At 38.1% G+C, this 23,461-nt stretch overlaps 1 protein-coding gene across 1 annotated transcript in view; it reads left to right on the plus strand.

The window, feature by feature from the left end:
• Positions 1–17,456, plus strand: part of Itfg1 (integrin alpha FG-GAP repeat containing 1) — a 174,147-nt gene extending 156,691 nt beyond the window's left edge. The window contains exons 15-18 of the mRNA XM_048355677.1: positions 10,787–10,911; positions 11,619–11,701; positions 14,789–14,906; positions 17,069–17,456. Coding sequence (XP_048211634.1) covers positions 10,787–10,911; positions 11,619–11,701; positions 14,789–14,906; positions 17,069–17,128 — 386 coding nt within the window. The 3' untranslated portion in view covers positions 17,129–17,456. The remainder of the gene's footprint in view (positions 1–10,786; positions 10,912–11,618; positions 11,702–14,788; positions 14,907–17,068) is intronic.
• Positions 17,457–23,461: the final 6,005 nt, after the last annotated feature.

The raw sequence follows: 23,461 nt of genomic DNA on the forward strand, positions 1-23,461 counted from the left end.
TAGTAGCATTACTAATAATAGCCAAAAAGTAGAGGTAAATCGAATGTCTTTTAACTAATGGGTAAGCCATATGTGGTATTATCTATGCCGTGAACTCTTATTCAGACACAGACATGAAGCATGACAGGCTCCAGTGGCTCACACCTGTAATCCTAGCTACTTGAGATACAAAGATCAGAGGATCATAGTTCAAGGCCAGCCCAGGCAAAAAGTTCATGAGACCTCATCTCAATAGAAAGATCAGGGTCAAGCATCTATCATCCCAGTTATCAGTAGGAAGTATAAATAAGATTGTAGTTCAAGATGGCCCAGGCAAATGTGAAACCTTATCTACAAGATAATCAGAGCAAAAAGGTGTGGCTGAAGAGGTAGAACATCTTCCTAGCAATCACAAAGCCCTGAGTTCAAACCCCAGTACTTCCCCAAGAAAATAAAAGTATTAACCAATTTTCTCTTCATGGATTACATGTTTATTTAAAGACATCTTTATTGTTTTTAAGATGATCACTAAACTGTTTAAAAACTAGGAGTGACTATATAACATTAAATCAACACAGGTCTTAGATTTGTAATTTCATCACAGAGTAAAGTGTTCCTTTACACATAGTGTGTCTGTTGTCTGCTTTATGAAACAGGCCATGAAAGGAATGTGTCATGTCCATTAATAAGAGGAACCAATACTGGACAAATCATATGTATGTGTAATGAGTATTTTTTATATCAAAGCTATCTGAATGGAATATTTTCCTTTCAAAGTCTTAGCTTCATTTTTCTTAACCTCTGTCATCTATTTTTCCATTCATCTAGTTTTCCATTTTTAAATTACAGTCTTCCTATGGAGAACCATTGTCTCCTACCTATTGTTTTCTCATATGAAAAGTGTAATTCAGAAATTACACCACATGGAACAGAAATAAGATACTTCCCTTAGCATCCACCATACAAGCAAGGAGACTAGTCCTGAAATTTTCATTGCCAAATATAGCCCTTTTAAGCCACCTAAATTAAGGTGTAACATCTGCCCATTTCCTAATGTAGGACAAAAGCCAGTCCATATTCAAAACACTCTTTCAGCACACTGGTTTTGCAGGAGGCTTGCTTCAAAAGCCCAGGCTTTGGGTGTACGAAAGGAACATCACAAGCCCAAGTGAGCTGAAATACCACCACAATGAAGTATGGAACACTGGCCTGATTTATAAGAATCAACAAATGCCATATTTACTGGAATCCTTGGCTAGGTATAAAATGGTATAGGTGCCCAGATCACATCTAAAACATCATATACACTACAGAGGCAAGTAGGAAAATTTAAAAATAAAAAAAAGACAAGAATCACTGGGAAAGGGTATGTTATGTCCTGTCATAAGAAGTCCTTTTTATAGAACAGTAAGACAAATATCACACTTCCTTTGCACCTTCAGATAGGAGCTCAAGTGATGATGAAGGGTGTGTGATTTGGAATCAGGCTGCTGAAATTAGATCCAAGCTCCATTACTACTAAGTTATAACTACTGTTATGTGGGGTTTTATTTTAATCAAATTGTGTAACCTCCTAATGTATGAGTAGTGTTCTCACTATCATTATGAAGACATACTAAGCTAATACACCAGAAAACACTTGCCACAGTTTTGGCATATTGCAAGCATTCAGTATCTTAATTTTTTTTACTATTACATAGAGATTGTATTTTGTTTAATTTTTTATATTTTGACCTCTTTTAGTATTCTTTCCTTGATTATAAACGATGTTGATATATTGTCAATTTGAGATTAACAAATACTTATAATTATTTTTGTCTTCAAAGTAACACAAAACACAAAATCCAGTACCATACACCCCCCCCCCAAAAAAAGGGGGAAAAAGGCTAAATTATAAAAGGGAAATCCTAGAAAACTATTCAAAGTACTATAACTGAAAAGATTACAACATATTCTTAAGGATCTAAAAAAAAATGAATATATGTGTAGAACATCTTGTTAAATAGAATCATTCTACCTGACCTTGAGACCATGCTTAGGCAAGAAATGAAAGTTAAGGATGTCCTTTGAGCTGTGTGAACCATGAAAGTAAGATTTCACATTCAAGTCTTCTGGACAAAGGGTAGAAAACATAGAGGCCATGTATTTAAGGAAATCTTATGACTAATCATTGGCCACTAAATTTTATTGAGCCAATTTTATTTATCCCTCTAGGGTGCTAGACTTAAGACAAGATCTCTTAAAATAGAAATGACAAAGAATTTATTGGATCTACAGAATCGGAAAAGCCAGGAAAGCATCACTGAATATACATAAGCTACAAAAAAACAAAAACTCTTGGGATAGATGGATAATACCACAGATAGTAACTCCAGTTATCAACAAGACTTCAAAGTCATGACAGGTAGCAGAATAAATCAACTGTCTATTTAATTAAATGCCTTATAGAAAAATTGTATAAAGTAATTAGAGAGGTATAACTGTGTCCATAGAAAAGGTAAATAGAAATAATTTTTAAGTCAAATAGAGGTGGGAGTGTATTTCAGTGGCAGAGTACTTAGCACTTTCCTAACACATGAGGTATTCAATCCTCAGTCACTCTACTTGAAAAGAAAAATCGAAATTATGTAGTTAAAAAGTAAAGTAACAGTGGGCTGGGAATATGGCCTAGTGGCAAGAGTGCTTGCCTCATATACGTGAAGCCCTGGGTTCGATTCCCGAGCACCACATATATAGAAAACGGCCAGAAGTGGCGCTGTGGCTCAAGTGGCAGAGTGCTAGCCTTGAGCAAAAAGAAGCCAGGGACAGTGCTCAGGCCCTGAGTCTAAGGCCCAGGACTGGCAAAAAAAAAAAAAAAAAGTAAAGTAACAAAAAATTGAGTAGAGCCCTCAGCACCAGATTTGAGTTAGCAAAAGTATCTTTAAACATATGTGCATCAATTGCAAGAATGCAGTTTGAATTATACGGAAATAAGTCTCAAAGACCAAGGAAGGCACCACCAGGCATACCAGTATTTGTAACAGAAATTTTAAGATGAAGAAGAAAAATAAAAGAAAGAGAGAGAAAGTGGAAGAAAGACTAACTGAAGAAATAATGAGTGAATCCACACAAACTTTATGCCGAATTGGCATATCTGAGAAGCTCAGCAAACGCCAAGCAGAATAAACTCACCTATCTGTACTCACACACACATCATAGTCAAACTACAAAGAAACAGCTTCTTGGAAGTAAGAAGAAAACTAATTCATCAAATTTGAGATGTCTTCACTAAGGTTAGCAGTTGACAGTTCATCATCTATAAAGGCCAGAGGCATTGAAAGGAGAAAATAATACAATCAACCAAGGGTTCTATATCTGACAAAAGTATCCTTCAAAAATGAAGTTTCTTAGACATTCCTTGTTAATCAAAGATAGAATTTATCACTAGCAAATATCTGAAAACTGTAGGGAGCCCTTCAAGCTGGCCTGAGGGACACAAGGCAGTAACTTGAAGCCACACAAGTCAGTAACTATCACTGACAATGTTAACTGTTGGCATAGTAGGTAAGCTAGTATAAATGTATCTTTCTTATGTATAATCTGTCTGGTTTAAAAAACAGGTGTGGTGATAGTGTGCACCTGTAATCGCAACACTCAGGAAGAGAGCTCAAAGGGAGAATGAAGAGCTCAAAGTCAGGCCAGGCTATATAGTGAGATCCACATGGAAAAAAAGAATGAAACAAAACACCAATGGAGAAATAATTTTCTAAACATAAGATACATGAAGTAAGTAGCAAATAGTAGACATAAAATACTGCCTTGCAATAATTACACTGAATGTAAATGAAGCAAACACAAATGAAAGTCAGAATGAATAAAGGAAAATAATAACCCTATCTATGCACTTAACAATAGAGCCCCAAAGTGCTGCAAAGATTAAAATGAGAAATAGATGACTTAATACTAAATAATTGGTTGGTGCCAGATATGGAGGCGCGCCCCTGTAGTCCCAACTACTCAGGAGGCTGAAGTGGAGGGTCAGGTGCTGAAGGAGTTTTAATCAGCCTAGGCAACACAGTGAGACCTCAAGGAAAGATGTGAGGTGAGGCGAGAAGAGAGGGAAAGTGGGAGGGGAGGTAATGGAGAGGAAAAGGGAAGGAAGAGAAAGGAAAGAAGGAAAAGGAAAGAAAGGAAGAAGATCTGGCAACTTGTTTCAGGCTGTTACTATGTTTAATAGGCATTTCCAAGTAATAACTTTCCCTGTTAAAACTGTTGTAGCAGCAAGGTACTGGTGGCTCACACCTGTAGTCCTAGCTACTCAGGAAGGTGAGATCTGAGGATCAAGGTTAGAAGCCAGCCCAGGCAGGAAAATTCCGTGAGACTCTTTATCTCCAATTAACCACCAGAATATTGGAATTGGAGCTGTGACTCAAAGTAAAGCACTAGTCTTGAGCACAAAAACTCAAGGATAGTGCCCTGGCCCTGGGTTCAAGCCCCATGACAAGAATTTTCAAAAAGAGAAAAAATTGTCTTAGCTGTACTCTATGGATTTTGGTGTGTTGCACTTTTTTACATATATGTCTAATTTCTCGTGACTTTTTTTTGTTCGTCCCATTGTTTACTTTGGTTTTTTTTTTTTACTTCCACATATTTATGAATTTCCAAAATATTCTCCTAATGATATTGACATCACTGAATTATCATTGGAAAAGAAAAACCAAAATAAACAGGAGGCAGGAAATAATTGAAATCAGCAATGCAGATAATAAAAACAATTAAACCAAAGAATCTTTAAGTATTAACAAATTAACCAAACAACAGTGGCTCACACTTATAATCCTAGCTACCCGAAAGGCTGATATCTAGAGACTGTACTTCAAAGTTAGCCTGGACAAAAAGTCAGAGATTCTATCTCCAATTAACAAGAGTGGAGGTATGGTCAAGCAATAGAGGATCAACTATGAACAAGAAAGTCAAATGAGAGCATGAGACTCTGATTTCAAGATACCTTCATTAAAGAAAAAAAAAACTATTATTAACAAGTTAATAGGCCTTTAGTTAGACATCGGAAAAAGAGAAGATTCTAATTACTAAAATCCAGAATGAAAAAGACCACTAACCTTACAGAAATAAAAAGGAATATAGTGAGACAAATGACCAATACGTGCATAAGAAGAAACAACATCATTAGTAATTACAGAAATTCAAATAAAGTGTGTAATGGGCTATTATTTCACAACAGTTATAGTGGTACTGTAACCCAAAAGACAATAAGAAGTGCCAGTACAAGCCGGGCACCAGTGGCTCAAGCCTGTGATCCTAGCTTCTCAGGAGGCTGAGATCTGAGGATCCCAGTTCAAAGCCAGCCTGGGCAGGAAAGGCCATGAGACACTTATCTCCAATTAATCACCAGAAAACAATAAGTAGTGTTGTGGCTTAAATGGTGGCTTGCACTGAAGAGCCGTGAGTTCAAGCCCCATGACCAACAACAACAAAAAAGTGCCAGTACAGATGTGAAGAAATTGGAAGCTTCTTCATACATTGCTGGTAGGAACATGAAATGATGCCACCTTGTTATTTAACACAAAGCAATTGTACATATTTGTGTGAGTGCAGTGTGACATTTCAGTATAGTATACAATGTGTAAATGATCAAATCATGTTATTTCCCATATCCACCACTTCATACCATTTCTTTGTGTTGGGAACATTCAAAGTCTATGTGGTAGCTATTTTGAAATATACAATTAATTGCTATCAATCATACTTGACCAGTTGTTATTTCTCCCATCAAGTTATGCTATAGCTAGTTTAGAAAACAGATCTGTAGTTCCTAAAGATAGGGGAGGTCTTTCCATCTCCTTGTGTCCTCTTTGATTTCCCTTTTTAGATTTTTATAGTACTCATTAAATAGGTCATCCACATTTTTAGTTAGGTTGATTCCTAGGTAATTTGTTCTTTTTTAGCTATTGTAAATGGTATTATTTCCATAATTTCCTTTTCTGTTTGTACATTGCTGGTGTACTGAAAAGCTGCTGACTTTTGTGGGTTGATTTTGTATCCTGCTACTTTGCCAAAATGTTTTATTAGGTCTAGGAGTTTGGGGACTGCATTTTTTGGGTCCTTCAGATATAAGATCATGTCATCTGCAAATAGGGATAGTTTGATATCTTCTTTGCTATGGCTAGGGATTCCAGCACTGTGTTGAAAAGAAGTGGGGAGAGTGGGCATTCTTGTCTTGTTCCTGACTTTAGGGGGAATGATTTTAGTTTCTCCCCGTTTAATATGATATTAGCAGTTGGTCTGTTGTATATGGCTTTTATTGTTTTAAAGAATTTTCCCTCTATTCCTGCTCTCTCCAGGGATTTTAACATGTATGGGTGTTGTATTTTGTCAAAGGCTTTTTGGGCATCGGCTTAGATGATGATATGGTTCTTGGTCTTAGTTCTGTTAATGTGGTGAATTACATTTATTGATTTACAGATGTTGAACCATCCTTGTGTCTGTGGGATGAAGCCTACTTGATAATGATGTATAATTTTCTTGTTCAGTTTCTGGATCCTGTTAGCTAGTATTTTGTTGAGCTTTGCGTCTGTGTTCATTAGTGATATTGGTCTGTAGTTCTCTTTTTCTGTTGGGTCTTTGCCTGGTTTGGGGATGAGTATAATATTAGCTTCATAGAATGAGTTTGGGATTTCTCCCTCTGTTTCTATTTTGCGAAAGAGTTTGAGGAGTATTGGTATTAGCTCATCACTAAACGTTTTGTAGAATTCATTGGTGAATCCATCTGTGCCTGGGCTTTTCTTTGTTGGGAGGCTCTTGATTACCTCCTGTATCTCGCTGTAAGTTATTGGTTTATTTAGTTGATTTATTTCTTCTTGATTCAGTTTGGGCAGTTTTTACTTCTCTAAGAATTGATCCATTTCTGTAAAATTATCATTCTTTAGTGAGTAGAGGTTCTGGAAATAGTTTCTTATTATTGTTTGAATATCCTGTGTATTTGTTGTAAATTTTCCAGTGGAGTCCCTGATCTTACGGATATGAGTCTCTTCTCTTCTTTTTTTTTGTAAGTCTTGCCGAGGGGTCTGTCAATTTTATTTATTTTCTCAAAGAACCAGCTTTTAGTTTTATTTATTTGTTGAATGGTCTTTCTATTTTAAATCAGATTTATCTCTTCTTTAATCTTTGTGATCTCTCTCCTCCTAGTCATTTTAGATTCAATTTTTTCTTGTTTCTCCAGATGTTTTAGCTGCATCATGAGGTTATTCACCTGATCTGATTCTATTATTTTAATGTGTGTGCTGAGGGCAATGATCTTGCCCCCTCAGCACTGCCTTAGCTGGATCCCATAGGTTTCTTTGTGATGTATTTTCATTGTCCTTGTGGCTATGAATTCGTTAATTTCATCCTTAATTTGCTCTGTAAACCAAGTGTTTGATAACAGTGAAGGGTTTAACCTCCAAGTATTTGTATAGCCTCTATGGTATCCTTTGTTATTGAGGGTTACCTTGATTCCACTGTGATCAGATAAGATACATGGGATAACATCAATACTCATATTTGCTGAGGTTCTTTGTGTGGACTATGACATGAACTATTTTGGAGTATGTTCCATGGGCTGCTGAGGAGAATGTGTATTCGGTCTCTGTAGGGTGAAAAACTCTGTACAGATCTGTCAGATCCATGTGGAATATGGTGTTACTTAGATCTTCGGCTCACTTGCTAATCCTCTGTGTGTTGGATCTGTCTCTTGGAGAGAGTGAGTATTAAAGTCTCCCACTATGATTTGTTTCGGTCTATCTTGGTCTATAGTTCTGAGAGAATTTGTTTGACATATTTAGGGCCTCTTTTGTTCGGTGAGTATAAATTTATCACCATGATGTCTTGATTCTGGATTTTTCGTTGTATTAAAATGTAGTGCCGGGGCTGGGGATATAGCCTAGTGGCAAGAGTGCCTGCCTCGGATACACGAGGCCCTAGGTTCGATTCCCCAGCACCACATATACAGAAAACGGCCAGAAGCGGTGCTGTGGCTCAAGTGGCAGAGTGCTAGCCTTGAGCGGGAAGAAGCCAGGGACAGTGCTCAGGCCCTGAGTCCAAGGCCCAGGACTGGCCAAAAAAAAAAAAAATGTAGTGCCCTTCTTTATCTTTTTGAACTGATTTTAATGAGAAGTCCAGCTTGTTTGAAATCCGCATGGCTACTCCTGCCGTTTTGGTAGGTGCGTCTGCTTGGAAGATCTTGCTCCATCCTTTCATTTGGAGCCTGTTTTTGTCCCTTGCTGTAAGATGGGTCTCTTGAAGACAACAGATAGCAACTTTTTGTTTACAGATCCACTCTGTCAGTCTGCTCCTCTTTATCGGAGAGTTTATACCATTTATATTCAAAGAGATCATGGATAAGTGTGGTTTTTTTCCCTTCCATTTTCCTGTTAGGCTGTTTTTCCTCTCCTTTTTTTCTTGTCTTTATTGAGCTGCTCTTCCTGTTGGGCTCTGGCTATTGCAGTTTCTTTCTGTTTGTCTGGGGGTCCTGTATATTTTCTGTTGGGTGGGGTTCCTCTCTTAGAATTCACTGTACGGCTGTTTTTTTATTCACATAATTCTTTACTTCCTCCTGGTTATGGAAAGATCTGGTTTTTCCCTCGAAGGTGAATTCTAATTTTGCTGGGTAGGTTGGCAGTTGTTGGCCTGGAGGACTTGGATTGTGTTCTTCCAGGCTATTCTTGTGTTCTAAGTTTGTGTGGAGAGGTCTACCGTGATTCTGATCTTTTTTCCATTGTAATATCGTTCTTTCTTCATTTTGGCTGTGTTCAAAATTTGCTCTTTATTCTTGAGATCTGAGGCCTTGATAATTATGTGCCTAGGCGAGGATTTTCTAGGGTCTGGTCTGTCAGGTGATCTATATGTTTCTGTTTTTTGGTGAGGTTATCCCTTGTGAGATTGGGGAAGTTCTCTGTAATAACTCTATTGAATATGTGTTGTGTACCTCTGCTCTGGTACTCCTCTCCTTCATCTATTCCGATTATATGTAGATTATATCTCTTCTCCCTGTCCACTATCTCCTGGATTAGTCTGCCCTGGGGTTTGACAGTTTCTTGGAGTGCAGTAATCTGGTCCTTATCAGCCGACTCCGTTGTCCAAAAGTGAGACTCGAGATTCAAGATGATCAATTCTTTGTGATGTGTCTTTGAGTGTTGTTTTCATCGAGGCGAGTGAGGTGTTTATGTTTGCCAGATCAGCTCTCATTTTGGTAATTTCTTCTTCTTTTTTTTTTTTTTTTTTGGCCAGTCCTGGGCCTTGGACTCAGGGCCTGAGCACTGTCCCTGGCTTCTTCCCGCTCAAGGCTAGCACTCTGCCACTTGAGCCACAGCGCCGCTTCTGGCCGTTTTCTGTATATGTGGTGCTGGGGAATCGAACCTAGGGCCTCGTGTATCCGAGGCAGGCACTCTTGCCACTAGGCTATATCCCCAGCCCCTAATTTCTTCTTTTAATGAGTGTGTTTTGAATCAATTTTGTTCATGCATTTTGTTTCTGCGGATGTTCAGGTGTTCTTTAACAGAGGAGTAGACTGTATCTATTTTTGCTTCCATTTCTTTCTTGACTTCCTGAAGTTCCTTCGAGACTTCCATTCTAAACTCCTGGAATTGTTTTCTGAATTCGTTCCTGAGGCTTTCGATCATTTCTTCTATCTTAGCCTCAGTTTTTTTTTTTATTCTCCATCTCCTCCTTGGTCGTGCTACTTTTTCGAGCTGACTAGTTGGCTTGACCTTTCATGAAATTTGTATTATTTCTTTGTGATTTACACATCTGGAGTTTTTGCACTTTCAGGGGCCTTGGCTTAGCTTTGTGCTGGTTCCCGCTGGTCCATCAGTGGGGACTTGTTTATATCATGGCTCCGGGTTTGAGTTTGGCTCTTGAACCTTACGGTCCTATGAGTGAGCATGATCGTCTCGGTTGTTGCCGAGGCGGTTACCCTCACTGCAGCTAGGGGTGGGTAGTTTCTGTGTCTTTCTCTGCAGGACTGTGCTCTGCTGCTGTGTTGTGCTGACCCTTGTGGGCCCCTGTTGGGGGTTCGCGGGTCGCTGATTCAGCGTGGAGTGGAGACTTTTCTTTGATTCTTTCCCTGCTAGTTGCTGTGGGTCAAGAGAGCTCACCTCTCAGATTGAGTATTGCCACCAATATTAAACACTCTTAAGTCTGTAATCAAAAGGAAAACCAACAGATACAAAAAAGTATCTTAATTCCACATTAATATTATTTATAGTAGCAAAAAAGTAGAAATTATTCAAATATCTGTCAATCAAATTATTTCACAAAACAAAATGTAGTATACTTATTATTATGGAATATTACCTGGAAGTTAAACAATGAGGTGTTAAAGCATGACTGAATCATGAGACCATTAAGCCAGGTGCCAATTTAAAACAGACCTTAGAATGTATGAGGACAGCTGTGTGTGAAGTCTGCAGAGACAGGAAGCAGTTTCCTTACACCTAAAAGTGGTGGCTGGACACAAGTTCACACTGCTAGTGTGGAGTTTCTTTTGTAAGCCAAGTGTAATATTTTTATTATGGTATGTCAGGCTAAACTCTTCGGATTCACTCAAAATACTTAAGTGTACTCTTTTAAATGGGTAATGTTTAATGAATGCGAATTAAATCTCAAAGGTGCTTCATTTTATAAATGTGAATTATTAATATTAATGAAGTCAATGTTTGCCTTTAAGAATAAGTTGTATTACCTGAATTCTGAACATTTCATCACTGTAATGTTTGATGGGGGCCATGTTTCCAGCAATGGTTTTTGTGTTACTTTGTTTGCATGACCCCAGCGGCACAGCTCAGCCAGTCGGCACACTTAGCTCTTCAGCTTCCATACAGCGTGCTTGGCTTAGGTCGAAGTGCAAATTTTCTTGACCATCTTCTTGTTGGCATTCCTCGCCCATCTGGGGAGAAGGTAAGTAAGAACTTAGTTTGTTTATAATTACTCTATTTTAATACTTTATAAATATTTGCATTCAATAATTTGAAATCAATTAAATTTGAATTCAGATAATCCAAGTATCTTTAATATCTTTAAAGAATAAGAGTATTGATTGGCACTGACTTATTTAGCCTATCTTTTATAGGCATATCATGTTTGAAGATAGTAAATAGTTTTTTCATTTCTTTGCCCTTACACTTCACAACTTTCTACCATCTCTTCCTGCTTTTCTACATTTTTCATCACTTAACAAGTATAGAGAATATTTTACTAACATAACTAAAAGACTTTTAATATGCCCTTATATGTGTATGTGCTAAACACAAATATAGAATGTAGAATAATGTAGAATATAGAATAATGTGCCCTTTGTCATTCTCCTCTCAACTTAAGTAAAAGATATTCTTATCACTTTAAATAATGCCTGCTATATGTGTCTAAGAAATATTTACTGAGTGAATGAATTAAGAAGATGCAAAACAATCCTGCCCTGAAAAGATCAGAAAATTTTACATAGAGCCCTATTTTCCCCCAAATTCATATATAAATAAATATGCACCTATCATAATCCATACCCAAGATCTCAGCTTCTTAAAGCAATTGAGGTTGTTTCCTTATGTAAGAGAATAATTTTGTGTCTTAAATGTTCTAGGTGTTCATTTTTTTTTAATTTTTTCCAGTCAGTGAGAAAACAAGAGTGGACAGCAATCATTCCAAATTCCCAGCTGATTGTCATTCCGTATCCACACAACACCCCTCGAAGGTAATGGCCTTGCTTAAAACAAACGCAAAGCTGTCACCTCTGAACTGCACATACAACCAGGACTTTCACCAACTATCTTATTCTCATTCTCTTCTCATGAGAGCCTGTCACTTAATTTGATTGTAGCAAATTTTAAATGACTAACCACACCTAACAAAAGGTACCTGACATGTTTCATGGAGAACAAATTCATTCCTACTTGGAAAAAAAAAGCAGATTTCCAGTATTGGTTTGTCAAAACTATAATACTTGCTACTGAGGAGGGTGAGAGCTGAGGATTGAGGTTTGAAGCCAACAAGGCAGACAAATCATGAAACTCTTATCTCCAATTAACCAGTAAAATGCTAGGACTAGAGGTGTAGCTCAAGTGGTAGAAGTACCAATCGTGTTCAAAAAAGCCTAACAAGAGCATGAGGCTGTGAGTTCAAGCCCCAGTACTGGCAAAAATGAATGAATTAATTAAAGCATGCTAATTAATTGCAGATTTCTACATGTTCTGATTAAATAAATTAGTCTTTGGTTTTACTGGTTACAAATTCTAATATCTGGGAGTTTTTTTCTCACAGTGCCAGTAAGTGGTTTCAGGGCCTGCACCAAGCCAAGCAAGCGCTCTGCTGCTGAACTCTGTTCTCAACCCTGCTCTTTGTGAAAAGTTAGAGTGGGCAATGTCAGTGATAACTAGAATCAGTTCATGCATTTTTTTTTCTGTTTCTTTGGGGAAGTCACAGTGTCTTAATATGGAATAGCAAGCACCAAAAGAAAAAAATGCAGAAAAATACGTCAAATAAGTGACAGTGCAATTTTTTAAGAAAATATATATGCATACATCCATACATGTGTTATTTCTGAAAGATATGCAAGAAATTGATGTGTAACTGCCTTCAAGAAGACAACTAAATACTGGCTTTCTTGTCCTACTTTCTTTTTACTAAAATGTTTATAGTCCTAGTTTCTAGGTTATTTAAAAAATAGTACTCTTTTTAAAAAAAAAATGTCATGAAAAAACTAGTTTGAAGCCAAGTGTATATGTATACATGCACAGTCCCAGCATCAAAAGACTGAGACAGCCACATAGTGGCATGATGTCTAAGATAGAGAGTGGAGAGGAGAAAGATAGCACAGGGAAGGAAGAAGGAAAAGGGACTGGTAGTTGAGAACTGTGAGTATGGTACTCTGGAGTAGCTTACATCAACTAGTTAGTGTAAGGTCTACCCCTGGGAGGGCTCCGTGCAGATGCCCCAACCTGTTGTAGTCTCCTCCCAGTTACTCAGGTAACTGACACACCTGGAGGCAGTTACCTCCCCCTTCCCTGAGGTCACACCCTAATCCACCGGGCCACACCTCCCAGCCCCAGGCCCAGGAAAAGGCATCGCCCAGGGGTGACTCACTCTCTTGCCTGTGGACTTGACAGCAGGCCAGCAGTTCAGGAATAAGCTTCTCTCTCTTGCCTGAATATTGTGTGGTGTTCTCCTTTATTGGCTACCCAATTGAATAACTCTTACAATTAGTAATATTTGTTTTCTTAAAGTTTAGCCTTCTGAATTTCTGAAACATTCTGCAAATCGCTTTCTTCTATAAACTCAACATTGTTCCTGTTCCTTTTACTCTTTCTAAAGTGTACTTTTCAAATTTATGTACATAATAAAACCCAAATTGATTTTACTTTGAGGTGTATTTTGAGACTGACTAGAAGCTAACTTATGTATCAATAAATTTTAATTATCCCAAAATAAATCAATTGCTATTTGCAATTCATCAGAATGAGCTTACCTTTTTAAATTTTGTAAATGAAAATATAGCCATTTTCTAGTCCCAGGGAAAAGAAAAGGAATCTATGTGTATAACCACTTGCAATGTCTTAGGTTTTTTTCAGAATTTGCAAGTTGTACTGTTTTAGGAGAGAAGAGCTAGTTCTGTTTATACTTATAGCCTTTAGTCTTCATACTACCATAAACAATGAAGTACTAAAGTCATTTCTGTAGGTTTTAACATAAAGATCAATACAAAATGTAAATCTTCTCTATTACTTTCCCTATCACTGTGGCCACTGATAGAAGTTTATAGGAGGAAGGATTTTTTGCTCACAGTTTCAGAGAGTTTAAGCCATGGTTTCTTGGCCCTAAGCACTTGAGCAAAATCATGCCAGCAAGAGTGTGTTGGAAGAGGTTCTTGACTTCACAGCAGACAGGAAGCAGAAAAAGGAAGAGGCGACAGCAAGGTATAGCCCCCAAGGGCCATGCTCAGTGACGTACTTCTTCCAGCTAGGCCCCATATCCTACCTTTCATCCCCCCTTGGGACAATACCATCACATTAGGGACTAGCACATTCTTTGGGTCAGAGCCTTATGATCTAGTCCTCTATGGAAATATCGTCACCAACATACACAGAAAGTACAGAAGTGTACATTACTAATTCCATGCTTCTCATTTAATCCAGACAAGGTGACAATGAAGATTCATCTGTCACCACCCTCCAAGGTGACATGGAAATGGTAGAAGTTGTACATCTGTATACACTCAGACATAGGGTTGTTTTAGTTGGTCACATTACATGTGTGACCAGGGTGAGAAAGTCAGATGCGGCTAACGGCTTCCAAGATCATGGTTTCATTTACTTAGGATTCAGTAGATCAGAATGCAAAAATTATTTCTTTGGTTGTCCAAAGTTTACTATAAAGAAGAAATGATAGGTTTATTGAATAATAATTTCAGAGGATCAAACTCCAAAAAAAGAAAATACCAAAATATCTCTTCAAAAACTCTGCTTTCCCTAGCGTGATCCCCAGCACCACACACAAAAAAGAAAATCTTACTTCAGTGCTAAGGAAAACCCAAGCACTACTGCACCACCATCTTGTTAGCACCATAGAAATGTAATCCAACTTGTTCTACTTCTAATGAATAGCTACACCACCATCTTATTAGCACCATAGAAATGCGATCTAACTATTTCACTTCTAATGATTGGCTAGAAGGTAAATGATTTAGTGAATGGAATTTTCATTAATAAAGTATTTGAGGGTTTCATCTCAACTTAAGCTTGTTATTAAATTGCATTTCATAATTGCAGTGTTTTGTTACCTACAGCTGGAGTGCCAAACTATATCTGACACCAAGTAACATTGTTCTACTCACGGCTATAGCTCTTGTTGGGGTCTGTGTTTTCATCTTGGCAATCATTGGCATTCTCCATTGGCAAGAAAAGGTTTGTTTATTTAAATGCATTAGCTTTGGCTCATGTGTTGCTCTTTAAAAATAGTATTGAAGAGTTATGGGTGGCGCTGGGAATATGGCCTAGTGGTAGAGTGCTTGCCTCTTATACATGAAGCCCTGGATTCAATTCCTCAACACTACATATATAGAAAAAGTCAGAAGGCACTGTGGCTCAAGTGGTAGAGTGCTAGCCTTGAGCAAAAAGAAGTCAGGGACAGTGCTCAGGCCCTGAGTTCCAAGCCCCAGCACTGGCAAAAAAAAAAAAAAAAAAAATGCTAGGCATGGCCTACCATGTGTGAGGCCATGCCTTTGATCCTTAGCATTACTAAAGAAAGAAAACAATACTGAATACTTGATGAGCAAGTTCCAACAATGCCCCCCAAAAAGGCTTTTTGCACCCAAAAAGAGGTATTTTCTTTGATTCTATCTACTCTCTTTGGCTTTTCATATCATCATAAACATTTTTTGCTAACTCTAATCACCATATTTAATCCTATCTGGTCCTTTATGGGAAAGGGAACATGTTAATTATGCCAATATATTTCCAGTCACTCACATTGCCAAAACAATAACATAATGTTTATATTCAGTTAACTCTAAAATTGCTTGAAAGGTAAGTTGAAGGAAGACTTCACATACTGTGTCCAGAAGTATTAGAACATAGTCTGATATTTTCCAAAGCTCTTCCTCTATGAAAATAAGGAAATTAATTTTATCATTTTGCAAAGAATCGGAAAACAGCCTAAATACTTGGGGCTTAGAACAAGTATGAAACAGTGGCTAAAAATAGAAGTTTGAATGCAAGTCTATACTTCACCTTGTACACAGTGGCACTGCGTAGCATGACACTGCAAGGTAGGGCATGATGTAGCACCTTGTGGAGCTGTGGCTCCTCTGAGGCAGTCTGTGGGTTTCTGCCCTCCTCCCAAGCATCTGCTCTAGGCCTTTACTTCCTTCTTTCATACTGTCCTTCCAACTTCATCTAAAGCATGCCTCCAACTATTTTGCCAAAATGTAACTTCATATCTCCCTCTCTCTCTCTCATTTCTTTCTCATTTCTGTCTCTACAGACTCCTTGCAAGCACTTCAAAACAGTATTGTAAAGCCTCCTATCTCCTCTTTCTTACCCATAAGATTAATCAGCTGCCCTTCTGATTATTGCCTCAGCAAGAATCTCCTTGGCAGACTCAGGCCATCCGTGTTTCCTTCCTGGTCTCTGATACCATGCTTTCCCACTCTCTCCACATCGCTCACGTTTTTCTTCCACTTGGAATGAGTGTCCCACCACCGTTTCCAGTGCTCTTTTCCACACCCAAAGCTAGAAGAAACTTTTTTCATTTTATATCCTGAAGTACAATACAGGATGTTTCACTTTTCTTCCTTCTAGTCTTTACATTCCTAGAATAAAATATAAAACAGGATTTTTATGAGTATCTGCAAGATCAATACATTAACGAAAGAATAATTAATAAATGCTGATATAATTGTTTAGGATCATTAGTATCAGTGTTAAGGTTGGGCAGCAAATGCAATCACTGATTCTATCCTTATAGAATCATAAATGATTACAAGCTAATTATCTAATGAACATTTCTTGTTGATTAAAAACAATTACAAAATAGCTATTATAAACAAAAATATTTTATAAGATCATTGTGTTATAAGATAACCCCTATTAGCCGGTGTCAGTCATTAGTGCCTGTAGACCTAGCTTCTTTTTTTTTTTTTTTTGGCCAGTCCTGGGCCTTGGACTCAGGGCCTGAGCACTGTCCCTGGCTTCTTCCCGCTCAAGGCTAGCACTCTGCCACTTGAGCCACAGCGCCACTTCTGGCCGTTTTCTGTATATGTGGTGCCGGGGAATCGAACCTAGGGCCTCGTGTATCCGAGGCAGGCACTTTTGCCACTAGGCTATATCCCCAGCCCAGACCTAGCTTCTTGGTAAGCAAAAACTGAGTAAAACAGGCTGGAAATATGACTGACTTGGTAGAGCACCAGCTTAGTAAGTACAGGGCCCTGAGTTCAAAGCCCAGTATCACAAAATTCAAACCTATTGTCTATTAATTATTGAGGGTTTTTAAAATTATTCACTTGTATTTCACAAATGTGTCTTCCAAATATTTTTCACTTATAAACTACTATAAAATTCTTTTTCAGAAAGCAGATGATAGAGAAAAGAGACAAGAAGCCCATCGGTTTCATTTTGATGCCATGTGACCTGGCAATAAATGATGGAACTCCTGCTACTCTGATTAACTCAAATATTAATTTTCACTGCTAAAGAGAAATAGGGGGGTTAAATGTTATTTATAAATGATTCAGCCCTTGGAAATTATTAGAATGTATTAAAATAAACATGTCTGAATGTCTTACAAGGTCCTTTGTTTAAAGCACTTTGTATACAGTCATTTGGGTTCTTGATTGAATAGTACTGTGTTTTTGTTCCTTTGTGAAATGTGTTGCATGAATACATGAGGTCTGTGTATTTATTATCTTATTAGAGTAATCATGATGGAAAAGACTTGTAAATAAAATATTTAAATGAACAATGGGTTTTGTTCCACTTGAGTCACTCTTGCTTCTTATTCTAACAATGTAAATTATACTTTGGTAAATGAACCACAGATCACATTCTAAGCAGTCACCTTCCAACAGTAGAGCCAGGTCTTGTGGATGGCATAACAGTGTTTCACTGCTCTAGCTTTGGCATCACAGGAAAACAGACTTGATTTACACATGTGCAAACAGTTTAGTTTGGTGCCCAGCACACAAAGTGTGAGCACTTTGTGAGCTATCACTATTACTCACAAATTAGCTCTATTAGCTAATTAGCTCTGTTAGTACTATTACTCACTATTAGCTCACAAATAGTGAGCTATCACTATTACTATTTTAAGTGATTTTATTCAACATCTGCAACTAATTATCATATTCTTTGAAAACCTGAAATTTTCAGTAGCTGCTAAAAGTTACATATTAGCTAGAAGTTGGAAAACTACTTCTTACCTGTGTGGCTCATGAAGAGCATTCCATTCCACTGGAAGTGTAGTGGTGTCCTAACACAGGAAGGCACTCTGCCAGCTCTCCACCATTCTCACAGCTGGAGATTCCAAAGTCAGTTACATTCAGACTTCAGTGCAAATCCACATGCAAAACTGTACTTTAAGAGATCTTAAGTCTTAAGACTGAGAAAAATGTTTACATATCAAGGTTAATGATTTTCTATTTGAACATGTACTGGCTTCTAAAATATGAAAATGTCATGTTTTTCTTTATATTTCTTATATTTCACTGATTGGCATGTGTTTAGTTTACATTGAATGTAAGCATGTTAGTATGTCAATAAATATTCTCTACTGGAACAGTGTCGTGGTGCTTTTTTAAATCATTATTTTGCAGCATGAAGTGACCACATAGGTTAATGTGTATGGAACATGAGATTAAAGTAAAGGACTGAGTATCCTGACAGTCCTACACTGGGTTCTGAGTTGATAGGGCTTTTCTCCTCTCCTGCTCTGTTCCAATATAAAGCAAGAAGGCTGGGTCTTTATCACCCCTCCCCCAAACTCATTTATACCAAGAAAAAGAAAATAAACACATGATACCAAAAGTGAAAATGGCATAACTACAGACAATGTATGTTTTGGAGGTGCTGAGGTTTGACCTCAGGGCCTCACACTTTCCAGACGTGTACTCAGCACTGAGTCATGCCTCCAGCCGTTTTTTGCTATGTATTTGGAAATAGGTTCTCTCTTCCTGGGCACAAGCCCTAGGCATGATCCATGTTAGGCTATATTAGGCCATGTTAAACTTCCTATATTAGCTAAGGAAAACAGCTACACATCCCCAGGCCCAGCTCTCATTTGAGAAGGGGTCTCGGACTTTTCTGGCCAGACTAGCCTCGAACCATAGTCCATTTCAGCCTTCCAAGTAGCTATAAGTATGTACCACTGACACTTAGCTAAAATAATCTTCTACCAATATATCTGCAAGCTTATACAAAAGTGACCTCAGAGGAAAATATCACCAAAACAAACTAAAAAAAGAGAAGAAAAAAAATATGTCACTACCTGAAGATGCTGAGATGTGATGTCCACCATCAAGAATAGAATATTTATGCAGGCACCAGTGGCTCATGCATATAGTCTGAGCTACTCAGGAGACCAAGATCTTAGGATCACAGTTCAAAGCCAGCCAGGGCTCTGTATTATCCTTTATAACACAGACACAAAATTTCTCAACATTAGAAAATAATATCCAGAAATATACATTCTTTAATGCTCCTATTAGCAAATGATATGACTGTCTACATAGAAAACCTTTTAAGGAATATATACACACACATTAGGACTGGTTGAAGGATACAAGGACAATTCAAAAGTCCTATTTATATAAGATGAGAACAGGTAATTGAAATTTGACATTGTTCAAAATATAACTTCAGGGGGCTGGGGATATAGCCTAGTGGCAAGAGTGCCTGCCTCGGATACACGAGGCCCTAGGTTCGATTCCCCAGCACCACGTATACAGAAAACGGCCAGAAGGGGCGCTGTGGCTCAAGTGGCAGAGTGCTAGCCTTGAGCAGAAAGAAGCCAGGGACAGTGCTCAGGACCTGAGTTCAAGGCCCAGGACTGGCCAAAAAAAAAATATATATATATATAACTTCAAGATCCAAAATAAAGCTGCGCACTAGTTCATGCCTATACTCTAAGATTTGAGGATCACAGTTCAAAGCCAGCCAGGGCAGGAATGTCTTTGAGGCTCTTTTCTCTAACCACCAAAAAGCTGAGGAAGAAACAAGGCCCTGCACATAAAATAAAAAGATCCCAAGATAGAAATTCACAGGTAAAAAAATCGCAAAGCACACAAAGGACCAATATGCTGAGAACACAAACTAAGAATGATGAGAGAAGTCAAGAAAGGCACTGTACTCACAGATTGGGAGACCAATTCAGTGAAGACATCCATTAGCTCCAACATGATTTCTGCATTGCATCCCATACCTATCAAAATCACAGAGTGCTTTTGTCAACAGAGTCAAGATTTTTATTCAATTTATATGAGAAAAAATAGCTTTACATGAATTAGAAAGAGAAGACAGTGGAAGAAATTAAACTACCTGACTTTAAAACTTTTAGAATGAAACCTGACACTGTTGTCTCACATTTACAATCATAATTCCTCAGTAGGCTGAATCTGAGGATCACGATTTAATGCCAGCCCAGGCAGAACAGTCTATGACACTTATCTCCAGCAAAAAGCCAGAAGTGGAACTGTGGCTCAACTGGTAGAGCACTAACCTTGAGCAAAAAAAAGCCAAACAAAGCTGGGAGCTGGTGGCTCATGCCTATAATCCTAGCTACTCAGGAGACTGAGATCTGGGGATCACAGTTCAAAACCAGCCCAGGCAGGAAAGTCAGTGAGACTCTTCTCTCCAATTAACCACCACAAAAAAATTGGAGATGGTTATCTCCAATTAACCAATGTTAACTGAAGTGTTATTGTGACTCAAAGTTGTAGACTAGCCTTGAGCAAAAGAGCTCAGGGATAGCACTGAGGCCCTGATTCAAGCCCCATGAATCACACACACACACACACACAAAAAGCCAAGCAACAGGATGAAGGCCAAGTTCAAGCCCCGGTACTAAAACAGAAAACAAAACTTTTATTTTTTTTTAAAAGAAGCTTACACATATACACAATGGAATTTTATGCCTCTATCAGAAAGAATGACATTGCTCCATTCATAAGGAAATGGAAGAACTTGGAAAAAATTATACTAAGTGAAGTGAGCCAGACCCAAAGAAACATGGACTCTATGGTTTCCCTCATAGGGAATAATTAGCACAGGTTTAGGCTAGATACAACAGAGGATCACAAGAGCCCAATAGCTATGCCCTTACGAACACATAAGTGAAATGAACTCCATGTTATGGAAAAGAGTGTTATATCACTGTTGGAATTACTTTTAACATGCCATGTGAAACCAAAGCTCCTTTCCTTGATGATCCTCTATACTGTATACCCTTCCTATGGTTGTCCCCATGCTATCACTATATCCCATCTGAGTACCCTGGATACTGTATATACTGGTATTAGAACTAGGGAAGTGAAAGGGAATATCAAAATCAGAGGCAAAGGATAAAAAGACAAACGACTCCAAAAGCAATATTCGCAAAACCATTTGGTGTAAACCAACTGAACAACTCATGGGGGGAGAGGGAAAAGGGGAAGGGGTGGGGGAAATGAGGGAGGAGGTAGCAAATAGTACAAGAAATGTACCCATGGTCTAACGTACAAAACTGTAACCCCTCTGACGCTTTGGACTTTTTTTTTTTTCCGCCAGTCTTGGGCCTTGGACTCAGGGCCTGAGCACTGACCCTGGCTTCTTTTTGCTCAAGGCTAGCACTCTGGCACTTGAGTCACAGCGCCACTTCTGGCCATTTTCTGTATATGTGGTGCTGGGGAATCGAACCCAGGGCTTCATGTATATGAGGCAAGCGCTCTTGCCACTAGGCTATATCCCCAGCACTGTAACCCCTCTGTACATCACTTTGACAATAAATAATCATTATTAAAAAAAAAAAAAAAAGCTTTCTCTTCAAAGTAGTTTATCCTGCCAGAGAGATACATGGAGTCAACAGAATCCAGAAATAAACTCAAGCCACACAGATACAGTTACTTGACCTTTGATAAAGGTGTAAGTAAAAATGATCCAGTGGAAAAGATGTTCAGCAAATAGAGTAGGAACGAGGGAAAAGGGAATTAAAGAACCATGCCTCACATCTTATGTAAGAATTGACGCGAAATAGTTGAAGACTTCAAAAATGTAAAGGTATGAAACTCTTAGAAGAAAACCTCAGAGAATATCTTCATGAATGGATGCTGGGAAGCCTTCTTAGAAATAAAAACCAAAGTATGATCCATCAAAGAAAACAATTATCTGAATTTAAAAATGCTTGCTTTGCTAGTGATACTATTGAGAGAATGAATAAACAAGCTAAACAGTTTCCACTTACATTTCCAGGAAGGCACTTGAATCCAAAAGCATGGCAAGAACTTTCACAAGTCAACAATACAAAACCAAACTTAAAAATGGGTAAGAAATTAATGACACTTCAACACTCAGAAGCCATGTGGTTGGCATTTAAGCAATGAAAAGATAGATGCTCCTCATCATTAGCAATTAAGAAATTGTACTTTAAAGCCATAGGGATCCACTATGCACCTGTTATAATAACTAAACACTAAGGATGAAGAGTAACTGGATTTTCAAACCCTGCTAGAGGAATGTAAAATGGCAAAGCCATGCTGGAGAACAATTTGGAAACTTCTAAAATCCATACTTCTGTACAAAATGGAATTTGAAACAGGTAACATAATTGTATCAAAAATGTAACTTTCGTTCTATCTCTGTGGAATATGTTTAAACACTTTTCTGATAAACATTAAAGAAACCTTCAACAAACCCACATCTGTAGCAAGTTCATGGAAGTGAAGACTCAAAATTATAAAGATGTTCATTCCCAGAAAACATCACTCAGTATCCCAGTGGGTTGTTATTAACCCTATTGCTAAGCTTGATAAACTGCTTCTACGATATTTATAGAAATGCAGAAGGCCAAAAGTTGGCAAAAGAATAAAAAAGATTTGCCCTATCAGATATCAAAAATAAATATAGGGGTGATGAACTAATAAAACTACAAATTATTTTTAAATTTTTAAATAATAAAATATATAGGCCAAACATAATAGCTCATACCTATAATCCCATGTGGGACTTGCCCGGATACGTTACATCAGAAAGAGGAAGTCAACTTTCTTGGCTTGTCCGTTCGGGGAGTGTTTCTTCCATTTCTCCCGCTGGTCAAGAGCAGACTGGGGGGCTGGGGGTAAAGCCCCCCCACAATCCCAGCTACTCCAGAGGTAGAGATCAGGAGGAATATGGTTCATGGCTGGGCCCTGACAAAACCATTGAAACCTCCCAACTCAGCATGGGCTTGGTGGTATACATCTGTAATCAAAGCTACATGGGATGTATACATGGCTGCAGACAAAACAAAGGTAACCTTATCTAGAACAATAAAGCAAAAAAAGAGGGGAGGATAGGGATTATGTCTCTAATTATAGAATACCTGCAAAGCAAGTATGACACTGATTTCAACCCCCTAAAAAAACCTTTTAATATAAAGTTGTAACAATTATTAAAGTATCGTATTGATGAGGAGACAAATGAGCCAATATAACAATTTAGAAAATGCAAAGGTATGGGGCTGGGGATATGGCCTAGTGGCAAGAGCGCTTGCCTCATATACATGAAGTCCTCGGTTCAATTCCCCAGCACCACATGTACAGAAAATGGCCAGAAGTGGCGCTGTGGCTCAAGTGGCAGAGTGCTAGCCTTGAGCAAAAAGAAGCCAGGGACAGTGCTCAGGCCCTGAGTCCAAGGCCCAGGACTGGCAAAAAAAAAAAAAAGAAAAAAAGAAAATGCAAAGGTAGTACACAGTCTTGTTTTATTCAAGAAAGATATAGCAAAATAGTAAATTGAAA

This window comes from Perognathus longimembris, chromosome 10, assembly GCF_023159225.1.
Source record: "Perognathus longimembris pacificus isolate PPM17 chromosome 10, ASM2315922v1, whole genome shotgun sequence".
Taxonomy (NCBI): domain Eukaryota; kingdom Metazoa; phylum Chordata; class Mammalia; order Rodentia; family Heteromyidae; genus Perognathus; species Perognathus longimembris.